Source organism: Tachyglossus aculeatus, chromosome X1 (genome assembly GCF_015852505.1).
Source record: "Tachyglossus aculeatus isolate mTacAcu1 chromosome X1, mTacAcu1.pri, whole genome shotgun sequence".
Classification (NCBI taxonomy): domain Eukaryota; kingdom Metazoa; phylum Chordata; class Mammalia; order Monotremata; family Tachyglossidae; genus Tachyglossus; species Tachyglossus aculeatus.
This window is the reverse complement of record NC_052101.1, coordinates 99,200,786-99,227,659: the sequence shown is the minus strand read 5'-3', so window position 1 is coordinate 99,227,659 and position 26,874 is coordinate 99,200,786. Positions and strand designations below refer to the sequence as shown.

The window sequence follows — 26,874 nt, the reverse complement described above, 5'->3', positions numbered from 1 at the left end:
TTTAGGCATCCTGGGCACTATTTTAATAATAATAATAAGAAGAAGAATGATGGTATTTGTTAAACACTTACTAGGTACCAAGCACTGTTCTAAGTGCTGGGGTAGATACAAGGTAATCAGGTTGCCCCATGTGGGACTCACAGTCTTCATCCCCATTTTACGGATGAGGTAACTGAAGCACAGAGCAGTTAAGTGACTTGCCCAGAGTCACACAGCTGACAAGGAGCAGAGGCGGGATTAGAACCCATGACCTCTGACTCCTAAGCCCATGTCCTTTCCACTGAGCAATGCTGCTTCTCCATTTGTCATTGCCCTCATTATTTTGCTATAAAGTACCATATAGGAGGTTCAGTGTCATTGCGAGTTCCCTCTGAGTACTAACACCATGTCCACCTCTGTGTCAACCATAGTGGAAAGCATTACCTTTACCTGAGGATCCTAACATAGGTTGGTGAATTTCAGGTTGCCAAGGGTCCTTAAAAGTGCGATACACATTTGTACAGGCAGACCCCAAATTAAGGTCATTTTTACAGTTCAATGTAAAAAAATAACCTGAAAGCAGATTTATTCATGCAATAAGTAAAACTCTTTAGAAAATTAGGAACCATTTATGTCTTACATTTGAATCTCTCAGGCAAGAAGATTTCATTACGATTTTCAGGTTGTATTTGGAGGGATTGCTTAGCTCACTCTGGAAGGCAACCACCTGTAACACTTGGCTCTATCTTTGGCATGAATAAGCCAGTTCACACTGGGGATCTGTTTTGAAAATTCATTTGAAGCATGTTGCTAAGCAAAAACAGAACAATTTAAACTGAGAATAGAGATGAAATTTCTCAAGGCTACATTGTTCTTCAAAAAGTGGTAGGAACGAATGTACATTGTTCTCCTTTTGTTGATCCACTGAGATCCACTGAGATATGATGGTTTTATTATGGTATTTCATAGTACATCATAATACCATAGTACTTTAAGTCCTTGATCAATTATTTGAACTGTGTTCTCATCACCCCTTCTAATTATGTCAACTCTCTATGGAAATTTTGTAGACTATTTCAGAGGACAAACTTGTGCTTGGGAATTTTCTAAAGCCTCATTAAAATTCTCCTCTGGGAAGCTTTCTCCGACTAATCTCTTATTTCGCATTCCTATTTTCCCTCTTTACCACATCACCCATGCACTCGAGTCAGTACTCCCTAAGCACTTAGATAGCTGACCACAACTCCCCACCCCCACAGCACTTATGTGCATATCCATGGCCTCAGTTTCTTCCCCACCTGTGATTTATTTTGATGTCTTTCTTCCCCTCTAGATTGTAAACTCCTCCTTGAGGGAGGGGATTGTGCCCGCCAACACTATTTTTTTTTTCTTATGGTACTTGTTAAATGCTTACTATGTGCCAGGCACTGAACTAAGCACTGCAGTAGATACAAATTAATCAGGTTGGACACAGCCCCTGCCATTTATTCATTTATTCATTCCATCGTATTTATTGAGCACTTACTGTCCCACATAGGGCTCACAGTCTGAGTCCCCATTTTACGGATGAGGTAACTGAAGGACAGAGAAGTGAAGTGACTTGCCCTAGGTCCCACAGCAGACAAGTGGCAGAACTGGGATTAGAACCCAGGTCCTTCAGACTCGCAGGCCCATGCTCTATCCACTAGGCCATGCTGCTTCTCTCTTCTATTGTACTCTCCCAAGTGCTTAACTATGTTGCTGTACACACAGTTACCAGTGGATAAAAAACATTGATTAATAGATTGATATTATTTCTAAGATTCTCTGTTGGATGTCAAAATATTTCCAGATTTTAGTTCTTACCGATTTTTCTCCTGGACCAACAGCAACCGGTACTGCCAGGCTTAAAAGGGTTATCTATCCTTCTGTGATAGATATCAAATGACAGATCTCTCTTTTTGGACTTTGCTTTGGATTACAGATGATGTCAAAGAGCCAGTTTGGGGGCCAGAACAGTCACTCCTTTGTCTTGTATTTCATCCCCTAGAAACTACTTGTTTTAAAATTATTTTCATAAGGGAAGGTATACGGATACCCTGCCTGGCAGTCAGCTACCATAGCTACCGTGGCTCCCAGCTCCCCGTGAACACAGTCTGTCATATTAGCAACAGTGCCATGTTCAGCTTCTCTTAGTCTCTTTCTATCACATCCAAAAGCCCCTGCAGAGAGGGGAGCCCCACCCTACTCTCACCTCACCTCAATTTCCCTCCCTCACTAAATTGCAGAAGAAAATTGAGAGCCTACTGTGTACAGAGCAGTTTACAGGGTGCTAAAGATCAAAAATTGAGTTAGAACATAATGAACGGTACAAATAAAAAAAAATTTGATGCACATAAATATGACAGAATGGAAGAGAAAGCATGTTTCAATTGACACCAGTGTTGTAACTAAATCACCAAACCCAGGAATGTAATCAAATGCAGTTTAAGTAATCTTGACACACGTGCATACAGCTGGGGTTGATTCCTCCTCTGCTGCTTCAGCTCCAGAACCTGCTCACAGAGCAGCCCACAGCATAGTCTGTTGGCAAATACGAACACTTTTGGAATGGTGATGCTATTTAATAACCTGTAACTGAAGAAACTGTACCAGAGGCATTTTTGAATTTATTTACTTGGGCTGCACATTCCTAGCAAGCCCAAAGCATTTGCCACTGGAAGCTGGCAACATTTACTGTGTACCCACTGTGTGGAGAGTAAAGTAATAGGCATGGTGAGTAATAGGTGCAGTGTTACGAAGTAAATTGTTTGATCCTTTCCAGAGATGTCTGTGATCTTGAAGGAGAAAAGGACAAAATCAAATAAATTAATAAAGGGATGGTCCATGACAAGAGGGTAACATAGAGTGGTAGGGGGAAGAGTTAGGGTTGTTAAATGGGGCAGCGTAAGCAATGGATGGATTTCAGGGAAGGTAACCATCACGCTGTTCCTTCAAGCATCCTGCTGCCATAGTCATATTCAGCATCCTTTGCTGAATTTTTTTCAGCACTGTTTCCCCACTCCTCAAGAAGCTCCCATGGTTGCCCATCCACCTCCGCAGCAAACAAAAATTCCTCATCATTGGCTTTAAGGCACTTAATTACCTTGCCCGCTCCTACCTCACCTCACTACTCTCCTACTACAACCCAACCCTCACACTTCACTCCTCTAATGCTAACCTTCTCAATGTACCTCGATCTCGTCTGTCTCACCACTGACCTCTCGCCCACATCCTACCTCTGGCCTGGAACGCCCTCACTCCTCATATCAACCCCACTTCAAAGCCTTATTGAAGACACAGCTCCAAGAAGCCTTACCTGACTAAGTCCTCCTCTCCTCTTCTCCCACTCCCTTCTGCACCACTCTTACTCCTGGAATGTCCTGTCTCTTCATATCCCACAGCATTCTCCCCACATTCAAAACCTTATTAAAAGCACATCTCCAAGAGGCCTTTCCTGAATAAGCCCTCATCTCCTCTTCTCCTACTCCCTTCTGCATCATCTTTGTACTTGGATTTACACCCTTTACTCACCCCTCCCTCAGCCCTACAGCACTTATGTATATATCTATTATTTTTATTATGATTTGTTTATCTTTTATTAATGTCTGTCTCCCCCTCTAGACGGGTGAGGGGGTGGGAACATATTTATCAACTCTGTTGCATTGTACTCTCCCAAGTAGTTAGTACAGTGCTCTGCGTACAGTAAGGGCTCAATAAATATGATTGACTGACATCCAGCCCCACAGAGTTTATGTACATATCCATCTGTAATGTAGTTTGATGTCTGTCTCCCTGATCCTTGAGGGCAGGGATCTTGTCTATCAACTCTATTATATTGAACTCTCCCAAGTGCTTAGTGTATTGCTCTACACTAAGTGCTCAGTTAATTCCATTGACTAATTAATTGAATGCTTAAAGAACACAGTACTAAGTGCTTGGGAGAGTACAATAGAGTAAGTTGACATGACCCTTTACTAAAATGACATTACAATATAGTGGAGGAGACAGGCATTAAAATAAATTACAGGAAACCGAGGTCTAGAGAAATTAAAGGACTTGCCCATGGTCAAACAGCAGGCAAGTGGCACAGCCAGGATTAGAGCTCAGCTCCTCTGACTCCTAGGCCTGTGCTCTTTCCATTAGGCTGTGCTGCCTCTCATTGTTAAAGTTCCGTTTTAAAATTACTTTCATTATTAGAATCACCTTTTGAAACAAAATTAATTCACTTTATAAACAATTAATGAATGCTTCAGAGCATTACTAACATTTGGTTGCCAAATAACAGACCAAGAACAATGTGCCATGTCAAAATTGAATTGTTGGGTCAAGAATGTATTATTATTTGGGATGAAAAGCAGTTTTTCTCCCATTTGCCTTTCAAATGTCAGGCAATTACTATGGCTTTTTTCCTTGCAGAGATCAGGGCTAGGGGATGTTGGGGGAGACCAGGGAAAGAGAGCAGCCAGGACCCAGGATTCCAGCTCCAGGAATATTGTTAGGGGAAAATAGGTGGATCTGTTCCCACAAAAATTGAGGGTAAATGTTTGGTTTCTGGGGAGGCAGCCTTGTAGCTGAGGGAATTGCACTCTGCCTCTTTCACGCCTCTGCCCCCTCTTTGCAGTGCCAAAATCCAGACTTAGTAGACTACAGAAGGAAAACAGTAGCTTTGCAGAGCTGCCTCAAACACCATCTATGTTTGGGAATTCTCCAATCAGAAAACAGTGTGGCCTCGTGAAAAGTGCACAGGTCTGGGAGTAAGAGGACCTGGGTTCTAAATCCAGATCTGCCACTTGTCTGATGTGTGACCTACATCCTTCCCATCTCACAAGCCCGCAACCTTGGTGTCATCCTCGACTCCGCTCTCTCATTCACCCCGCACATCCAAGCCGTCACCAAAACCTGCCAGTCTCAGCTCCGCAACGTTGCCAAGATCCTCCCTTTCCTCTCCATCCATACCGCTACCCTGCTCGTTCAAGCTCTCATCCTATCCCATCTGGACTACTGCATCAGCCTTCTCTCTGATCTCCCATCCTCGTGTCTCTCCCCACTCTTCAGTCCATACTTCATGCTGCTGCCCGGATTGTCTTTGTCCAGAAACGCTCTGGGCATGTTACTCCCCTCCTCAAAAATCTCCAGTGGCTACCAATCAATCTGCACATCAGGCAGAAACTCCTCACCCTGGGCTTCAAGGCTCTCCCTCACCTCGCCCCCTCCTACCTCACCTCCCTTCTCTCCTTCTACAGCCCACCCCGCACCCTCCGCTCCTCTGCCGCTAATCTCCTCACCGTGCCTCGTTCTCACCTGTCCCGCCATCGACCCCCGGCCCACGTCATCCCCCGGGCCTGGAATGCCCTCCCTCCGCCCATCCGCCAAGCTAGCTCTCTTCCTCCCTTCAAGGCCCTACTGAGAGCTCATCTCCTCCAGGAGGCCTTCCCAGACTGAGCCCCTTCCTTCCTCTCCCCCTCGTCCCCCTCTCCATCCCCCCCATCTTACCTCCTTCTGTTCCCCACAGCACCTGTATATATGTATATATGTTTGTACATATTTATTACTCTATTTATTTATTTTACTTGTACATATCTGGGTAGGGACTGTCTCTATATGTTGCCAATTTGTACTTCCCAAGCGCTTAGTACAGTGCTCTGCACACAGTAAGCACTCAATAAATACGATTGATTGATTGATTAACCTTGGACCAGTCACTTAACTTCTTTGGGCCTCAGTTCCCTCATCTCTAAAATGGGATTCAATTCCTGTTCTCCCTCCTGCTTACAATGCGAGCCCCATGTGGGACCTGATTATCTGCCCTAATGCTTACTATAGGGCTTGGCACATAGTAAGCGTTTAAAATACCACTGTCATTAACAAACAGGAGGGTCTGTCCTTATGGTCAGATAAGCTTCATGGCACACCCATAACCTAGGTCAGGGCTGTCCACATCCTTGGAGTTCGAAAACTACCATTCCGATCTCTCCAAATTGAACTGAGAGGAACAGGTTGTAGGAAGGAACATCTTGGTGCCTCTCTAATAGCTACTTAAGTAGCCTTTGCTATCACAGCCACTGAAACCGCTGGGAAATGCAGTGGGCCATTTAGTAATAGTGGTATTTATTAAGTGCTTACTGGGTACAGAGCACTTACTGAGTCCTGAGAAAGAAAATGGGGAATTAGACCTGGCCCTGTCCTTCGTTGGTGAAGCTGTATTTTGTGACATATAGGCCATTGGGGCTGGGAGCTTTTGGAGCCCCTGTAGCACTTAGCTTCTTAGACTTTCCGAGTCCCTAGGTCCCCATGGGCCAGCTAGCTCAGGGACGTCGACCTGGGCCAGGGCAAAGCTGAGACAATGCACTTAGTGTGGCCTGGCATGGAGAGGGGGACTAAGTGGCTTTCAAAAGGGGTTGTCATGGGTGTCTTTCTGGGATGTGAAGGATAGTGTTCTTTTAAGAGGGAAAGTTCTAGTTCCTGGAAATGCTAAGAGAGCCAGCAGAAGTAGCAGGAGGGTGTCACATGTGTGCATAGTTAATTTGATAATTAAAAGAGCTATTTGAGGTTAAATAAAGCATGCACTGTCTGGATTGACTAGTAGAAGTGAAGAGGCATATTGTTGTGGGGTGTGAAGTCATTGTTCACCTAGTGGCAACTGTCCTTCACATAGTGGGGCCACTGATGGTCCTTCTGATTCCAGACAAGGAGATTGTAAGATTCTTGTGGGTAGAGATCATGTCTTCCAACTGTAGTGTACTTTCCCAAGTGTTTAGTAGAGCACTCTGCACACACCGCTCAATAAATGCCGATGATTGATTAATTGTGGTGCACCTGATGTTACCCACATAAAGCCAGGCATACAGCTAAATATGATTGTCATATGAGCCCTATTTTCTAGAAGAACACAGACTTCACATGATCTTAGAGCATTTCTCTCGGGCAAGTTCTAAACACCCACTTGTCTAGAGCCTTTGTGTTTCCCTCCCAGGTCATTGAGATGGTTCCACAGTGGAAGACTGTCTTATTGAAGGGAGATCCTGCTATCTGGGTACCTCTTCCAGATAATCCGATCTCCTGCCATATTACCATATCTTCCAACCCTTCTCCAAGGTGCTTATGATTGGGTTTGACACCCCAGGATTGGGGGTGGGGGAGGTAGCGAGCAGAAGTAGAGTTGGTCTTCTGCTGACATCATCCAGCAGGGCAGCCCTTTCTCTCCAGTGCCGAGAGCTCTGAGCTCTGGATGACCCTCCCCAATTTATGATTTATGGAATCACTCTGGGGTGGGGTGGTGGGGGAGGGGTGGAGACAGGGGCCTGTGGTTTCTGGAGTTAGCTGGGCGGGAGATTAGAGGCTCCTTTAACTTAATTTATGTGGAGTTTTCTAAAGCTTTAGCAAATATAAATGTAATTGACAATGTCACCATGCCCCTCTCTCTTTCCTTTCCCCCCACCCCACACAGACACATACCCACAGATCCACCAGTTACAACAGTGGCAACCAGGGCAAGAGCAAGTTCTGCTTTCAGCCGGCCCACTTTCTTACCCACACCCACCCACCGTTTTCCACTTTCTGGGCCCTAGGGTCTGCCTTTCAGTCAGCCCTTAAATCCAGGGATGAAGTCCCCAGGGTTGCGGCCAGAGTGAGCTGATCCTGAGCTTCATTCAGCCCAGGCCCGGGAAGGGAATGCAGGGTGTTGTTTCCCGGCGAGAACCACTAGGTGGCAGCTGTTGATTGGTGTGAAGGAGTCCCTAGGGCCCACCAGCAGTTGGGGATGATTCCCAAGGCAGATTTAAGCCAGAGAGAACTGACTTCTGTGGAGCTCCTAGCCACAACCCCACCATAGACACACACACACACACACACACACACACACACACACACACACACTGCTTTCAACATTTTCTTTGCTTCCCACTCCAAACTCGTGCTGAGCAGATCCTATTTGGGAGAACCAATCAGAGGAAAGATCAACAGGAAGACTGGCAGATGTGTTTACCAATCAGATCCTGCCTGTGAAAACTAGTCCGAGGATGTGAGACTGTGAGCCCTTGTTGGGTAGGGACCGTCTCTATATGTTGGCAACTTGTACTTCCCAGGCGCTTAGTACAGTGCTCTGCACACAGTAAGCACTCAATAAATATGATTGAATGAATGAGGCCCTATGACTGTTCTAGAAAGAAATCCTTTCAACTGGAGTGATATGATCAAAGAAGGACCAGCCGCCTGCCCGCCCCTCAACCAATCATTTCCTTATTCAGTTAGTCCTACTTATTGAGTGCACTGGGGAGAGTACAATATAACAATAGACACATTCCCTGCCCAGAATGAGCTTAGTCCTTTGTACCTTCGCAGATGGAGATTCATCGTGTACCCAGGCTTCGTCGAAACACGTCATATATTTCATGACGTGAAATACAGAGAAACAGCATGGCTCAGTGGAAAGAGCACCGGCTTTGGAGTCAGAGGTCAAGGGTTCAAATCCCGGCTCTGCCAGTTGTCAACTCTGTGACTTTGGACAAGTCACTTAACTTGTCTGCGCCTCAGTGACCTCATCTGTAAAATGGGGATTAAGACTGTGAGCCCCCCGTGGGACAACCTGATCACCTTGTAACGTCCCCAGTGCTTAGAACAGTGCTTTGCACATAGTAAGCGCTTAATAAATGCCATCATCATCATCATGTGGTAAAGCTTTCTGGAAAAAAAACTGGGGACTCAAGCGTGTCCTAGTATGATCAGTGTTAGGGTTAACTTCATTCATAAACTATCTTCTAGACCTTGCTTCTTCAGGTTTAAAATTAGATGGTCCTTCTCCAAGGTCGCACAGCAGACAAGTGGAAGAGCCAGAATTAGAATCCAGATTCTCTGACTCCAAGGCTTGTGCTCTTTCCACTAGGCCATGTTGCTTCCTGTTTGAAGAATTCCCAAAGATAGATGGTTTTTGAGATGGCTTTGCAAAGTGACTACTGTCCTTCTGTAGTCTACTAAGGCTAGATTACACCACTGCAAGGGAAGAGGGGGCACTTATAGTGTGCAGAGCACTCTCTTAAGCGCAGAGGAGCAGGGTGGCTTAGTGGCAAGAGCACAGGCTTGGCAGTCAGAGGTAGTGGGCTCTAATCCTGGTTCCACCACTTGTCTGCTGTGGGACCTTGGGCAAGTCACTTAACTTCTCTGTGCCTCAGTTACCTCATCTGTAAAATGGGGATTGAGACTGTGAGCCCCATGTGGAACAATCTGATTACCTTGTATTTAACCCAATGCTTAGAACAGTGCTTGGCACATAGCTCTTAACAAATACCATTATTATTACTATTATTATTATTGGGAGAATACAGTACAATCGAATAGGTAGATGAGATCCCTGCCCACAAGGAGTTTACAGACTAGAGGGGGAGAGAGAAACATTGAAATGAATTAGAGAAAGAGGAAATGGCAGAGTATAAAGATACGTACACTAATGCTGTGGGACTCAAGGTGGAGTGAATATCAAGTGCTTCCCCTCCATCTTCCTTCCCATCTTTCCTCCCGACTTTCTACTACATCCCTCCTTATTTTGCCCTTGTTTCCCCTCCTGAATTCTCTTCTATCACTGAGCACCTGGTGACTTTACAAAAGTAAATGAGGAAATAAGAAAAGAAATATGAAAATATATATATAAAATATATAAAGGATGTTTCTGTAGATTTTGAGAAAATGCTTCTTGAAGCAAGCCATCACCCACAGGGCTTGTGTCCTCTAGTTGTTTGAAACATCCTTATATATAAACATCCTGTTTATACCCTTTTTCATATTGTGAGCTCCATGCAGAAAATAAAATTGGATCTCTTTTGGTACTTTTAATGTAAATTATATCTGAATAATGCTTAGTCCACTCTCACACATCTAGTGGATGGCATTTGTTGATTATGAAGATGAGGAGGAGGAGGAGGATGACAACGATGCTAAAAAGGAGGAGGAGGAGGAGGAGGATGCTGATTGAAGCTCATACCCACTCACAAACTTCAGCAGTTTGTTCCTGCTTGTTCTTGTGCATTGCTGTTCCTTCCTTCTTTGTGATACAGAAATCTCTATTTTCAAAGTTAGGTATCAATTTTTCTATACCTCCTGTAGCCTAATAGTTGGTATGTATTGGGGAAAAAAATCAAACTGCTAGGCTGTGAAGGATAATTAGGTAGCTAGGTAAGTGGAGCTGTGGTTATTGCACTCTTTCAATGTGTACCTCATCCCTTGAGGCTTTTCGCCTTTGAGGGTGGGACCAGTGAAATGTGGCACTTTTTTGAAATAGGTGTAGAGGCAGAAATAATGAGAAATCTAAGATGTGTAAAGTAGTGCCTTGAAGGAAAAGCCTGTAGATATTGGAGGACTGTATCCATTCAAAATTGAGGTACCAAAGTGGTTTGAAACACTATCAGAGAGTGCAAATTCCAACTGAAGGAAAATGTCAAATTATAAAATGCTGTCCCTAATACATTTTAGAAAAATGAAACTGTCTCAAGCAAGCAACGTTGAAGCAAGCATATATTCCAAAGATTCAAAACTGTAAATTTGTTGTGGACAGGGAATGTGTCTGTTTATTATTGCATTGTACTCTCCCAAGCATTTAGTACAGTTCTCTGCACACAGTAAGCACTCAGTAAATACGATTGAATGAATGAATCTCAATTGGCCCAACTCTGAGCCTTTTACTTTAACTAATGCCAAGCAGTGATTCAAATCTTATTGATACACATATAAGAAAACCACTGGGTACATATGTCCTGCTAGCTTTCCAAGTGTTTGCTAGTCCCAGCAACTTTCATTCCCATATCACTTTTCAGCTGACACTGAATTTGTTTGAAGTCTCTCTAGCCACATGCATGTTCTGCCAGTGTTTGAGATGTTTTTCAATTTTGAAATCTCCTCTAGGTTAGGGGTGGCACCATGGCAACACAAGGTCAAACTTTAAAGGAGGTCTTGTGGATACTAACTTCTGTTTACTGATGAAGCTCTCTGAGTGTATTGCATATAGTTAGAATTGGGTTGGTTTTTGGTTTTTTGTTTTGTTTTAATGGCATTAATTATTTACTATGAACCAGGCACTGTTTTAAGCGCTGGGCAGATGCAAGCTGATCAGGTTGGACACAGCCAATGTCCCATGTGGTGTTGTCTCCCATTTTACAGATGAGATAACTGAGGCACTGATAAGTTGTGGCTTGTCTAAGGTCACAAAGCAGAGAGGTGGTCAATCTGAGATTAGAACCCAGATCCTCTCACTCACAGGCCAGGGGTTTTTACACTAGACCATGCTGCTTTTCTTGATGTTGAGTAGTAAATAGTTGATAGACCCTTTAAATGTTGTAAAAAAAAAATAGGCTGCAACCAGCTGGGAGAATTTGTCTTTCCCCTTTCCCCACCAGTCCCCTTAGCCTTGATGAGATTGTTAGTGGAGCTCCAATACGTGACTGAACTATGATTCTGCAAGTAACCATCTAGGGGACTTTTTGTTTGTTGATCCCAGCCCCTCTCAAAGTATGATTGACAGGCATTCCATGCTTAATCTGGAAAATAGCCCTGCTGCTCTTTGGAGGGAGCAAATGGGAATGGCCATCGGACCCCCCCCCCCCACTCAAAGCCCACCCTTAAAATTAATACAAATCCCATCCACCTTCAGCTCACAGTTTCTCAGTAAGACAAACCAGGGTGCTTTATGTCGATCCTGAGTCAGGGCGCTGTGACCCAAAATAGAGTTGCTTCATAGCCACTGTGGTCTTTTCTGGCCATGTAATCCAGCTTCTTTTCAGGATTTTTACTGGACCTGTCCACCTTTGTGGAGGAGTGCCCTAGGTGGCTCTGCTATAATGGCATAGAAAAAGCAGGTAGAAAAGGGACTAGAGCACAGTTTTCCTGAATCCCAGCATTGGGCTCTTTGCTCTGGACCAGAAGCAGGCCTTATAGAGGTAAAGAGCTGAATTAAAAAGGCTAATATGTCCTCTGGGAGACTCAGAGATAAAGTGTGGCATCTTCACATCATCAAGACTCAGACTGAACTGAAAGTATACCGGACATTTATAATATCCAATCTTCTTTATAGTTAAGAGACCTAGCCCAAAGTCCACATTACGTTGTGTGCCTACACACAACATTTAACCTCAAGAAACAAGATAGGGTGACAAACAATGAAGTCATGGAATACAGTCGAAACACACTATCAAAACAATGCTTGTCCCCTCACACCTTTGTAGAGTGGGATCTGTGAGGAGCATAATTGACAAAAGAATGCACAAATAGCTGCTCTATTGAGTGTTGACATGCGGTTCCTCTAATCAAGATGTATACATGTGTGTATATATAGAGAGAGAGATAGAAAGAGAGAGAGAGATGCAGAAAAGAAGAGAAAAAAATTCCTTGCCCATGGGGGTTAAATGATGACACCACTGATGGGGAAGCAGCCTGACCTAGTGGAAAGAGCATGGGCCTGGGAATCAGAGAACCTGGGTTCTAATCCCTACTTTGCCACTTGTCTGCTGTGTGATTTCTAGACTGTGAGCCTGCTGTTGGGTAGGGACCGTCTGTATATGTTGCAAACGTGTACTTCCCAAGCACTTAGTACAGTGCTCTGCACACAGTAAGTGCTCAATAAATACGATTGAATGAATGAATGAATGACTTTGGGCAAATAACTTAACTTCTCTGTGCTTCAGTTGCCTCTTCTGCAAAATGGGGATTCAATACCTGTTCTCCTTCTTACTTAGACTGTGAGCCCCATGTGGGACTTGATTATCTCGAATCTATCCCAGTGCTTAGTACAGTGCTTGGTATATAGTATGCATTTAACAAATAGCACAATTATTATGGGGCTATTTTATCAGTGTGCATGAATGTGTTGAAAAGACTGATGTGTGACTGATTTTCTTTCAGTAAGATACATTGGTTGGCAAATGCTAGTAGTGTGCCATTAGAGTGAAGCTTTTGTCTTCTCTAGGCAGCTCCAAGGTGCCTGCCTAATTTTCCTGCCATAGGTAAGCCTATTTCCAAGAAACTGCTGTGTTTCCCTGTCTTATTATGGGGAATCATCATCCCACCCACTAGCTTCACTTTCCCTACCTTAATGTTACAGTAGGATCACTCTTAAATGTCTGGAATGTCAGATGAAAAGTAGTATGCAAGAAGAAGTAGAGATATTTTTAGTACATCTTAGATTTCTGATGAATAACTTTAGATTGTCATAATTAGCAAGCCCCAAATTCAGAGGTCTTCTAGGTTTACATTCATATCCCATCAAGAATCTTGCGGTAGGGAAATGTACTCCCCTCTCAGCCACATGTGTCCCCTGACTACAGGGGAGGTAGCATAGCCTAGTGGAAAGAGCATAGGTTTGGCGGTCAGAGGACCTAGGTTCTAATCCCGGCTCCACCACTTGACTGCCATGTGATCTTGGAGAAGTCATTAAACTCTCTGTGCCTCAGTTTCCTCATCTGTAAAAAGGGGATGACATACCTGTTCTCCATCCCTCTTAGACTGAATATCATGCGGGACAGAGACTGTGTCCAACCTGATTGTCTTTTATCCAACCCAGTGCTTAGTATACTGCTTATAACATCGTAAAGTGCTCAGTAAATAGCATCATTATTATTACAGAGTAATCAATCAATGGTATTTGAGTATTTTTACTGTATGCAGAGCACTGTACTGTGTGGGAGAGTACAGTCCAATAGAGTTGGTAGACACAATCCTTGTCCACAAGGAGTTTATAGTCTAGAGGGGGAAATGGGTACAGTAAGCACTAAGTAAATATGATTGAATGAATTGAATGAATATTAAAATAAGCTACATCTTTAAACTGAAATGAGTGATTTAAGTTAGACAATAGTAGGATGACTGTGAGATGTTTGTCCTCTCCAAGGAAGGTTATGTAGTTGTTTTACAGTGGTGGTGTGTGATTTCCTCCCTCCCCCCAATATCTAGTTTGTTCAACTATCCCATAAAAGTAGACAGGGATTGCTTTCTAAAATATCCCCCAGTCAGTATCATAAGCTTCACCTCACATTTTAAGCATAAACATTATTTAGGGTGCTAAGAAATAGTAATCAGATGATTTGTTTATGTATCTCGCAAAGGTAGTCAGGGCTTTTCTTTCTTGGATCTGTGACACCACGTAGGAGTAACTTCCCCTCAAATTGGGTGAAGCAACTCTTTCTTGTCCTCCTATACAGGGGTCATCAGGAACAGATTTAAGAAAAAGTGGGGGGTTTACTTTTCTGGGGTGGCATAAGAGTTGTATTGACCCAAGGTGATGCATGGACTAAATAAGAAGAAGAAGAAGAATGAAGTGCTTACTATGTTGATGACTTCCAGAAGCCTCCTATTGTCTTTGGATACCCTGGGTGGTGATGGAGGTGGTGCACCGGTCTTACTAACAAAGAGTATCAGAGACACTGGGGAATGTGAATGACAATGGAAGCAATTCCATTTCAGATGCTTTAGTAGTTTTATAGCTTGAATAAAAACACAAGTATGATTCAGTCAAGAGGTGGAGGAAAAATAGATGGCAGGGAGTGGTGGGGGAGAGAATATTAATTTTTCTTTTCATTTGATGTATACACACAAACACACACACACAAAAGGTTTTTTTTGTGTTTATTGAACAGCCACTGATCTAAAATTACTTCAGCAATGAGCAGCCCCTGGGACCAGGGGAGAAGTGGCACTATCACAATGATCAGCCAAAAGTTTTGTTGGAAAACTAGCCTATAAGCACACCTTTCCACCACAGCCTCAGAAATGACACAGTCTTGAAAAAACATTTTGCCTAAAATGTCAGTGATAAGCTTGACAAGGCCCTACCTCTTCCCACAAAGACTAGTCTAGTGCTGGGCCCACAGAGGACACTCAACAAACATACCTGATGGACCAGTTGAAATTCCTGGAGAATCTAAATGAGTCTTTGCATGTGGAAGTAACTTTCCTCACTTTTATCTTCTAAATCAGTCTCTGAACACTTGGGCCACATAGTGTTTGCTTCATTGCATTCATCTTTACTTGCAATTACTTTGAAATTGAAAATGAAATCGTGGAAGAGAAGCAGCCATACGTGAAAATTAAATGGCCCTCCAGGAGTGCCCCCACCCCCCAGTTGAAAATAGCTATTCCCTTTTTTATTTTTCCATAGCATTTATTTTTCTGAAGTGATACTTGCTATTAGTTCAATTCTCGATTGCCTAAATATTGATTGTCCACACTGGAGATTAATCAGAACCTTTCTTCCCCTTTATTCATCTTTTTTTTGTAATGGTATTTGCTAAACAATGTGTGCCAGACACTGTAATACGTGTTGGACTAGTTACAAACTTATCAGGTTGGACACAGTCCATGTCCCACATGGGATTCACAGTCTTAATCCCCATTTTACAGATGAGGTAACTGAGGCACAGACAGTTAATTGAGTTGCCCAAAGGCACACAGCAAAGTGGCAGAGCCAGAATTAAAACCCAGGTCCTTCTGACTTACCGGCCTATACTCTATCCACTAGGTCATGTTGCTTCTCAACTTTATCTTTTTGTTCCCTGATTCTGGTCCTTTTCTCCATTCATTAGCACCCCCACCCATGTTTGGGCTGCAGAGGAGAAGGAGGTGAAATGAAAATCCCGAATTTTACCACTATTTCGTCACAGTAAAAGCTTCGGGGGACAATGTATTTAAAATTAATGGCTCAGATGAATGATATTTGTGCTGTTTATTATGTAGATTTCAATTATCCAGTGCCCCTATCCTTCATTAACAGAAATAACAAAGGCTTAGCACTATGATAAAATTCAATGGCTGTTGAGGAATCCACATCATCACTATGGTATTATCACTCATTAATATTGATGGAGCCTCCCCAAGTCTATGGCATCATACTTCTTGCTTTGGTATTAAACATTATTTAGAACTCCAGCCAGCCTTGAACAGGATGTATGGAGCAGGATCCCTGGTTTCAGGAATGCAGTATTTCAAACCCTCCACTAACTTACTGTGTGACCTTGGGCAAGTCATTTCAACTTTCTCTGCCTTTTTTTATTGATCTCTTAACTCATAATCATATTTTAGAACATAGGGCCTTGAACAATGCCCTTTCTGGGTGAAAACAAAAGCCCATCCAGTCAAATATTCTCTTTCAGAGAGTAGCAACAGGATATACAGTGGAATCATGTGGATGTACTTGGATCTTTCTTTATTTTTTTCATTTAATGGTAACTGTTAAATGCGTACTATGTACCAGGCACTCAGCATGGCATAGTGGAAAGAGCCCAGCCTTGGGAGTCAGGAGTCATGGGTTCTAATCCTGGCTCCACCACTTGTCTGCTGTGTGGCCTTGGGAAAGTCACTTAACTTCTCAGTGCCTCAGTTCCCTCATCTGTAACATGGGGATTAAGACTGTAAGCCCCATGTGGGACAACCTGATTACCTTGTATCTACCCCCATGGGACAACCTGATCATCTTGTAACCTCCCCAACGCTTAGAACAGTGCTTTGCATATAGTAAGTGCTTAATAAATGCCATCCTTACCCCAGTGCTTAGAACATTGGTTGGCACGTAGTAAGTGCTTAACAAATACCATCATTAGTATTATTATTATTATACAAGCTAATCAGGTTGTCCCCCATTGGACTCACAGTCTTAATCCCCATTTTATAGATGAGGGAATGGAAGCCCAGAGAAGTGAAGTGAATTGCCCAAGATCACACAGCAGTCAAGTGGAGGAGGCAGAATTAGAACCCAGGTCCTTCTGACTCCTGGGCCCAGGCTCTTTCCACTAGGCCACACAGCTTAAGCACTTTATATTCACCTTACCTTCAGTCCCACAGTACTTATGTACAAAGCCATAATATATTTTAATCTCTGACTTCCCCTCTCATCTGTAAACTCCTTGTAGCAGGGAACATATCTGCTTACTCTTTTGTAGCATGTCTCTCTTACTCTTATTCTCCCAAGAGGTTAGTGCAGTGCTCTACACACAGAGCATTGGTTGCTGTCCTTGACATCTAATCAATCACTCAATCAATGGTGTTTATTGACTATTTATTGACTATTGTGTGCAGAACAGTTTACTAAGTGCTTGGGAGAGTACAATACAATAGAGTTGGTAGAAGTGATTCCTGTGCTCCAGGAGTTTGCAGTCTAGAAAAGGAGACAGGCATGCCCATAAATTACCAATAGGGGAAATGGATTTGTAGAAAAGTGCTGTGGAACTGGGGGTGGGGTGAATATCACATTCATTCATTCATTCAATCGTTTTTATGGAGCACTTACTGTTTGCAGAGCACTTGTACTAAGCACTTGGGAAGTACAAATTGGCAACATACAGAGACGGTCCCTACCCAAAAATGGTCTCACAGTCTAGAAGGGGGAGACAGACAACAAAACAAGTAGACCAGTGATTAATGATTAAGGGGTACAGATCTGAATGCACAGGTGATGCAGAAGGGAGGGCAAATAGGGGAAGTAAAGACTTAGTCCAAGAAGGCCTCTTGGAAGAAATATGATTTTAGCAAGGCTTTGATGGTGGAGAGAGTTGGTGGTCTGTCAGATTAAAGAAGGAGGGACAAACAGGCCAGAGGAAAGACATGGACAAAGGGAAAGCAGAAAGGCAAATAGGACTGGGATACAATAATAGGTTGGTATTAGAGGAGCAAAGTGTGCTGGCTGGGTTGTAAGAGATCAGTAAGGCAAATTGTGAGGGGAAAAGCTGATTGAGTGCCTTAAAGCTGGTACTAAAGAGTTTATGTTTGTTATGAAGATGAGTGGGCAAACATTGGAGGATTTTGAAGAGTGGGAAAATATGGACTGAACTTTTTATAGAAAGTGATCTGGGCAGCAGAATGAAGTATAGCCTGGAGAAGGGAGAGACAGGAAGCAGGGAGGTCAGAGAGGAGACTAGTGAAATAATCAAAGCAGACTATGACAAGTGTTTGACCAGCGAGGTAGAAATCTGGATGGAGAAGGGGCTCTTCTCTTTTCAATGCACTAAAATTATGAAGCAATAACCATTTTTCAAAAGCAGGAAACCGTGAACATTACTGAATGCTTCTTGGACATCTGTTAAGAATCAAGTGACCGGAAATCCCCCACCCCAAAAAAAAGCAGAGAAAGGAAAAGGGTAAAAGGAAGGTGGAGAAAAGGAAAGAAGGGAAAGGAGAAAAGAGGGAAGTAGGAAGGTGATAGAGCTCCTAGCTTGTAGGGAAATGTTTATCAACTCTATTATATTGTACTCTCCCAAGTGTTTAGTTTGGTGCTCTGCACACAGTAAAAGCTCAATAAATACCATTGATTGATACTTATTACTAGCTGCCATTCCTTGCCATCCAGAGTACTGAAAAAGTGTAGGGCCTGCCACACTGTGGAAGATGCCCTTCCCCACCTCTGCCCCTAACTAAGCCCTTATTTCCCCTACTTCTTCTCCCTTCTGTGTCACCCTAGCACTTGGATTTGTACCCTTGAAGCACTTGATATTCGCACCACCCTCAGCCCCACAGCACTTCTGTACAGATTTGTAATTTATATTAATGTCTCTCTCCCCCTCTAGGCTGTAAGTTCCTCGTGGGCAGGGAACATGTCTACCGATTCTGTTGTGTTGTACTCTCCCAAGCACTTAATAAAGTGTTCTGCCCACAGTAAGTGCTCAATAAATACGATTGATTTGATTGTCCAGGCCATGGTCCAGGTGACAGGAGAGGGAGCTCCCACATGAGCCTTGACATTCTGGAAAGGGGAACAATGGTGGATGGTAAGCTTAGTCCCCCCTCTCCTTCTTTTCTTGAGGACTTAAATGTGTCCTGAAGCACCAAAATTAGAAAGTGTGACAGAACTCACAGTTTCAATACAGCAACTTATTTAAGAGGGAATATTCTAGTGGGGCATAGGCAGTACCATATCAGGAGCAATAGAAAAGAGTAGAGGGTAAAAGTAGCCCTTGGGGATTGCTCTCCCTAATATTAGGTGCTCAATCTATGAGCCCATGCATTTGTCTCCCTCTAATATTAGGCGCTGGACCTCGAGCCCATCGCTGGGGAATTTGCCCTCCCCTAATACTAGGCACTCGGGGATTCTCCCCCGCTCCCCCATAATATCAGATAGTCAATCTATGAGCTGGGAATTTTTGTCTCCCCCTGATATTAGGGGCTCATCCTATAAGCTTTTCACCAGGGACTCTATCTCCTCCTAATATCAGGTGCTCAGTGACAAGTTCAAAGTGAAACCAAACCATTCATTCATTTATTCAGTCAATCATATTTATTGAGCACTTACTGTGTGCAGAGCACTGTACTAAGTACTTGGGAAGTACAAGTCAGCAACATATAGAGACAGTCCCTACCCTCATTTCATACTGAACCTACTAAAAGCAAGGGGTAGACACATATCTACATACACATGCACACTCACACAAATTACAAGATGTATAGTTACCAATCCAACTGTTTTTCTTCAAGTTTTTTGTGAGGATGATCCCATGCTGGAGAAGCTCAAGGAGTCTTGCCACCGACAGCACATTTGTGGTGTTGCCACGGAAGCAGCATGGTTCAGTGGAAAGAGCCCGGGCTTTGGAGTCAGAGGTCATCGGTTCAAATCCCGGCTCTGCCACTTGTCAGCTGTGTGACTTTGGGCATGTCACTTCAATCAATCAATCAATCAATCCATCGTATTTATTGAGCGCTTACTATGTGCAGAGCACTGTACTAAGCGCTTGGGAAGTACAAATTGGCAACACATAGAGACAGTCCCTACCCAACAGTGGGCTCACAGTCTAAAAGGGGGAGACAGAGAACAGAACCAAACATACCAACAAAATAAAATAAATAGGATAGAAATGTACAAGTAAAATAAATAAATAAATAAATAAATAGAGTAATAAATATGTACAACCATATATGCATATATACAGGTGCTGTGGGGAAGGGAAGGAGGTAAGATGGGGGGATGGAGAGGGGGACGAGGGGGAGAGGAAGGAAGGGGCTCAGTCTGGGAAGGCCTCCTGGAGGAGGTGAGCCCTCAGCAGGACCTTGAAGGGAGGAAGAGAGCTAGCTTGGCGGAGGGGCAGAGGGAGGGCATTCCAGGCCCGGGGGGCATTCCAGGCCCCCTCTCCACTCCCCACTGTTCTGTATGGACCTATCCCCCATTCCTTCCAGTCCTATTGTCCTTCTCTTTAAGGTCCTATCTCTCCTTCTCTATCTGGTCCTATCACCCCTTCTCTGTCTGGCTGTGCAGCCTGGCTCTTTCCGGACTTGCCCCCGCCCGCTCTCTCTGTTACACAAAATCTTTGCTACCTTTATTTATTTTTCTTTCTCCACACTCTTTCATGCTTCTCACAATCAATCAGTATTATTTAGTTCAGAGTTTCAGAGGAGAGGAGAGTTTCAGTTTTGAGCTCCCCTCCCCTGGCATGCTTCTCTTACCTCATCTAATTTGGTTATGCATTTCAGCTAAGGTACTCAGGAGCATTTTCTGAGTCTGACCTCTGGAAAATAAATGGTTTGTCATCAATACAGGAGAGTGATGTGAGGAAATAGGACAGTGGACAATCTTCTAAATATGTTCCCTCACATGAAGAATGACTCATTAAGCATTCTGATAGTGCCATCATGCTTATGAATTATAAATGGTTTTTGCAGCTGAGAATTCCTTAATTAGAAGGTTAAAATGGTAGGTTGCAGAAGGTCCATTTTGTGCACAGGGGTACTGAATCTGTGTCAAAATAAAAATTTTGACTATTAAAGGAGAGCAGAAGAATGTTCAAAATAAGTTCTTGCTGTTGACACTGTAGCTTCAAAAATGTCAATATTTTAACCTCAAAGAAGAAAGGCCTTATATTCCAAGGAGAAAATCACCAAGAGGGTGAATATATTTCATGAAAACAACTTGTAGTTAAGATGAAATATGTGAAGGTTACCACTTTTGTTATGAGTTTTGTGTCTAATAATAACAACAATAATTTATATAGTCTCTTTCTTGCTAAAACTGAGAGCTATCGCAGATTTTTTCTCATTAATTTTCATATGTCCCCTAAAAGAAAGAGAGCAGAAAATATTTTTTATCCCCGTTTTAGAGATACACTCAAGGATTTCAGAATGGTTATCTGATTGGCCAGTGTGACAAAGCTAGAATTCAGACATCAGGATTTCTGTGAAGCCAAAATGACTACCTCCACTGCTGCTGCTGTTGCCTCTTTCACTTTTGTGAGGGTATTGCTTTGCTTTATACGCACTGGTCATGTAATCACGACTATTGCTCAAACAAAGTGGCTCTCTCATATTGAGAGGATGCTACTTGTACTAATTATGCTAAGGAAGAGGAAGAAAAGGAGAGAGAGAATATGCGGAGAAGGAAGAGAAAAAGGAGCAGAAGAAATAATATCAATCCAATCAATCGTACAGGTCCAAGTACATAGGTGATGCATAAGAGAGGACAAATAGGGGAAATGAGGGATTAGACAGAGAAGGATGTTGCCGGGGGTGTGGGGGTTCTCTCCTTGCCCAACTGCTAACTCCCCCTAACTCTGTAGGATTTGCATTTGGGTTTGTGCATCTCAATCTTTCTCTTCCTATCTCACTTTCTTTTCCTCTCTCTCTCCTTCATTCTCCCCACAACACCACGTCTCTTTTCTTTCCTTCCATCTTTGTCTTTTATCCCTCCTTCAAGCAGCATGACCTATTGCAAAGAGCACAAACCTGGGAATCAGAGGACCTGAGTCCTGATTCCAGCTTTGCCACATACTGTTGTGTAACCTTGGGCAAGTCATTACACCTCAATTTCCTCACCTATAAAATGGGAATAAGAGAAGCAGCATGGCTCAGTAGAAAGAGCATGGGCTTTGGAGTCAGAGGTCATGGGTTCAAATCCCGGCTCCGCCAATTGTCAGCTGTGTGACTTTGGGCAAGTCACTTAACTTCTCTGTGCCTCAGATCCGTCATCTGTAAAATGGGGATTAAGACTGTGAGCCCCACCTGGGACAACTTAATCACCTTGTATCCTCCCCAGCGCTTAGAACAGTGCTTTGCACATAGTAAGCACTTAACAAATGCCATCATTATTATTATTATTATTAAGGCCCCTGTTCTCCCTCAGACTGTGAGCCCCATATGGAACAGGGACTGGGTTCCACCTGATTGACTTCATTCATTCATTCATTCAATCGTATTTATTGAGCACTTACTGTGTGCAGAGCACTGTACTAAGCACTTGGGAAGTACAAGTCAGCAACATATATAGATGGTCCCTACCTAACAACGGGCTCACAGTCTAGTACTACCCAAGGTTTATATGCTTATATGCTTGACACATAGTAAGTGCTTAGCAATTATCATCATCTTCCTCCCAGGTTTAGGTCCTGTATCTCCTTCCCTCCCTCCCTCATGTGTAGCTTTGTTTCCTTGTTTTTGGTCTTTTTCTCTTCCTACCCCCACCAAAGTGTGCGTGTGCTATGATCATGTGGTGGGTGATGCCTAATTGTGGTAATGAGGGACAAGGTGCAAGCAGGCAAGTCTAATTTTAACAAAGATATGGTCACAGTCAAATTTTATTTGGGCAACCTGATTTAGTAGTTTAGGTAAGAAGTGGCAAAATGTTAACATAACTCTTGATTCCTTATTACAAATAAATATGAAGGATAGATCTGGCTTCTTCAAATTATGCTGAAAACCTAAACTTAGTGCATTCGCTGTTGTGGCATGGAGTGAGAATGCTCACAGTTAGAGATCTGAGAAATGAAGTTTCACAGATGAATATATAAAAAGGTCTTTAAAAAAAAGAAAAATGAGATCTCTTCTTCCACAGGGCTGAGTGGCTGTGTCTTAGGGCCAAAGAGATATAGTCCTTGGAGGAAATCATCACCATTGTAGCTAAATACCTGCCTATATAAAAATGTGTCTGAGAAAAATTCTACTCTGTTTCATATGGGACTAAAACTATCTCTTTGCCTATCCATTTCACCTTGTTGAGCCACTCCTTTCCTTCATCATCAGTCCAAAGCATCATTATCCTTTAAAAAACACCAACCTGCTTCTCTTGAGGATTTTGATGACATGTGATGGTAGCAGTATTTCTGCTTTGCGTAGGAAGCACCAGTAGCCTTGCCCATGAACGGGCCTACTGACAGTTATTTGATGATACTTTTTATTATTACAACTGACATTTACTAAGTCCTTACTCTGTGGCAATTACTGTATTAAGCACTGGGATATATACAGTTCATGTATCAATCAATCAATTGAATTAATTTAGCCCTTACTATGTGCAGAGCACTGTACTAAGCACTAGAGAGAGTACAATACACCAGAATTAGCATGTTCCCTGCCCATAATAAGCTTACCATCTAGAAGACCAACATTAATATGAATAAATAAGTAATTTATAATACATAATGTAAAGATATGTAAATTAGTGCTGTGGGGTTGGGGGTTGGGTATAGTCTCTATCCCACAGAAATGCTCAAAATCTAAGACTGGTGTATAGAAAAATGAGAATAACTTTGCAAACAACAATTAGAGCAATTTCCAGCTCAGCAATCCAAAATGTCAGCATTAGAATACTGAGCAACGAGACTTGGATTCAGCAAGCCAGGAAATGAAGGAAAGAAGGAGAACTCCTAGGCAATACCCTTCAATTAAAGACAGGGATTTGAAAAGCAGAACATGTTTTCCCAGGTTAAAATACCTGCTGTACTTTGTTTTAAAATGTATTCTTTATAATAGGGAACTGGCTGTATTTTGAGACCCGAATTTTCCTCTTGTGGATAAATTCATTGTGATTTTGATTAGTGTTCTTGATGATGTTTGTTTCCTGCAATTGAAAGGTTTAACAGAATTGAAATTGTCTAATATGGTTAATTGTTTAAATAGCTACAGGAATAATAGCATCAGATGTTGCACTTTGCTCACTCTAAATGCAGGTATTCACCTCAAAACGAAATTCAAAGTAGAAAAAAAATTCTCAACCATGAATCTCTTTTTGTGTTCGTTGTTTATATGTGCAGGACAGGAGAGAATTGGAAAAGATTCCTATTATGAGCAAGAGGGCAAAGTTCAATTCGTGATTGATGCTGTTTATGCCATGGCTCATGCCCTCCATCATATGAACAGGGATCTATGTGCTGATTACCCTGGTGTCTGCCCAGAGATGGAGCATGCGGGGGGCAAGAAGCTGTTGAAGTATATCCGTGGTGTAAATTTTAATGGTGAGTACAAAGAGCACAAAGTCCTTTTAGGTCACAGATGTTGTAATTAGTATCTTTCAGTATTTATATCTTTTTCAGTATTTCAGTACTTAGTATATATACATTTGACCAAACACTTTTATCTTGGACGTCATTAAATTATTGTCATTTCACAAATGATTCACCAATGCTTTAGGCTGCTAAGATATCATGTAGATCCTTAAAAAGTTAATGCCAGTTCCTGCAGTTACCCAACATATTCCTAGTCTAGCAAGAATTTTAATATAAACGTTGCACACGATTATCAAATGTTAACCAATGCACAAAAATATTTTACCATCTCACTCTCCTGGATGGAGTAAACTTGGAAACAAATCAATGATTTCTGCCACTTTTTCACTCCTTGGCATGCAGTGTTGTTCACTTCAGGGAAAAGGTTAATGGTTATTTCATTTTGAAGCCCTCTTTCTCACCAATTGTCAATTTTGTAGAAAATTATCCCCATTTCAGAGATGAGAAAGCTGTGGCACAGAGAAGTTTAAGTGACTCACTTGAGATCACACAACAGGACAGTAGCAGAAATGAGCTAAGACTCCAGCAATCTTGACTACCAGCCCTGCACCTTTTCCACTTTTTTATGTGACATACTAGGATGAAGAGGGAAGTTTCAAAATATTGCTTTGTATTTTCAAGTATCTTGGATGTTAGGTTCTGTGAATGACCAATGCCATCAAAGATGGTGGATCCCAGGGTCTTTTGTCCCTACAGAAGAGGGTTTTGAATGACTGCAGAAGTCTGCCCTCCTCTTTCACGCTTCATAATAGTCGAAAATGAAACACTGGAACCACTGAAGAGAAGTGTTTAAATGAACTCATTTTCATTCTAATTTCAGATCTTGAACTCAGGTCTCGACAAGTGAAATAAATATAGAACAGGGCACACTGCCTTACTTGTTTCAGTCAAGAAATATTTTATAATTCAAGTGACAATATGAACAGAATAGATAAATTGCCTTGGCTTTCTTTCATTCTAGTCAAGTTCTGTGATCTGGGTGCTTTCCTCCAATGTAGACCAGATAAAAAGAAATCTTCACACAATCCACTAGGGCAATTTACTATTCCAGGATTTCATGGAATTTAGACTAAAAGGACTGAATCATTTTTATAAACAAAAATAGTACTTTGAGTAAAGCTGTTTAAATTAGATTCTAAATAACAAAAGCTAATGGCTACAGAGACCGAGCGCGTTTCATTTATTTGTATAATTTTTGAAGTGCATTGTGGGAGGGGTTCAATTTCTTTTTATCCAATAAGCCAAGTTCCCCAGTGTATGAACTACTCCAAGGGAGTAAATGAGGTATGTCTGAAAGTTCAATTAACTCTTTCAGATCAGCATGCAAGCAGGGTTGCTCAGTGGAAAGAGCACGGGCTTGGGAGTCAGAGGTCATGGGTTCTAATCCGGCTTCTCCACTTGTTGGCTGTGTGACTTTGGGCAAGTCACTTAACTTCTCTGGGCCTCAGTTACCTCATCTGGATTAAGATGGTGAGCCACACGTGGGACAACATGATCACCTTGTTTCCCCCCAGCGCTTGGAACAGTGCTTTGCACATAGTAAGTGCTTAACAAATTCCATAATTATTATATCCATTATTAAACATAACACTACTAGGAATTGGAATGGTAAGCGGTAAATCAGTGGTTTGAAAGAGTTAATAAAGCTTCCAAAGATGTCTAAAATACTTTAAGGGAATATTTTAAACATTAGAAGAATCTGGCTCATCAATCCTAGTAACATTTGTAGGCGTTCCTAGGAGAACTATCCTCCAATCCTTTAAGACAATTCCTTTGTTACTAAGTAAGGTCTATTTGCCTGTAACCAGTTCATGTCATGTTGGCAAATTTCATTACATTGACCAACTTAGAGTAGGAAATCATTACAGGATTCTTTTAATGCATATTTCACAAATGCAGCTTCAAAGAGAGGAAACATCTCATTTCTAAATTGCCTCCATTAAAGCCTGAGAATTGTTCAAGGCAGAATTTTCAAAAAACAGTGTAGATTTTAGAGGCAGAATTCCAGCAGCTTGAAAAGACACATGCTACCTATCACCCTTAGGATGAGTTCCCCTGGAGAATACAGGTCTCTGAGGTTGGGTGTGATGGCAAAAAACAGTGTAGATTTTAAAGGCAGAGTTCCAACAGCTTGAAAAGACACATGCTGCCTATCACCCTTAGGATGAGTTCCCCTGCAGAATACAGGTCTCTGAGGTTGGGTGTGATGGCTCACAACTTGGAGGATGGGAATAAAATTTAAAGTGACCCTCAGAAATGCGAAAATAGATCCTACAAAAATAGCGTGAAATTCAATTGGAACCCAAAGTAGCCCACCTAGAAGCAAAGGATAAACTCCAATTCATATTATCAAATGACCGCAAGCATTGTGGAGTTCTAGTGATCCACAAGATCATATGGGTCAGTAATGTAGTGCTGTTTTCTAAAATTTCAGCATGGTAGTGAATGAAATCTAACACTGTAAAATCTAATATAATCTAATGGATTGCAATAACATGGGCCCCGATAGAGAAGTGATCCTATCGCTCTACTTTGCATTACTCAGCCTTTTAGAGTATTGCATCCAACTATAGTCACGACTCTTTAACAGGTTGTAGAGAAACTGGAGAGGGTCCAGGGAAGAGTGGCAAAAATGAATGAAGGGATTGGA

The 26,874-nt window shown here is 42.4% G+C and overlaps 1 protein-coding gene across 4 annotated transcripts in view; it reads left to right on the top strand.

Annotated features, from left to right (window-relative positions):
* GRM7 (glutamate metabotropic receptor 7) overlaps window positions 1-26,874 on the top strand; it is an 808,167-nt gene that overhangs the window by 464,871 nt on the left and 316,422 nt on the right. For all 4 annotated transcript variants that reach the window (XM_038740578.1, XM_038740577.1, XM_038740576.1 and 1 more), the window contains exon 6: window positions 23,973-24,173. In XM_038740578.1, the coding sequence (XP_038596506.1) occupies window positions 23,973-24,173 (201 nt within the window). The remainder of the gene's footprint in view (window positions 1-23,972; window positions 24,174-26,874) is intronic.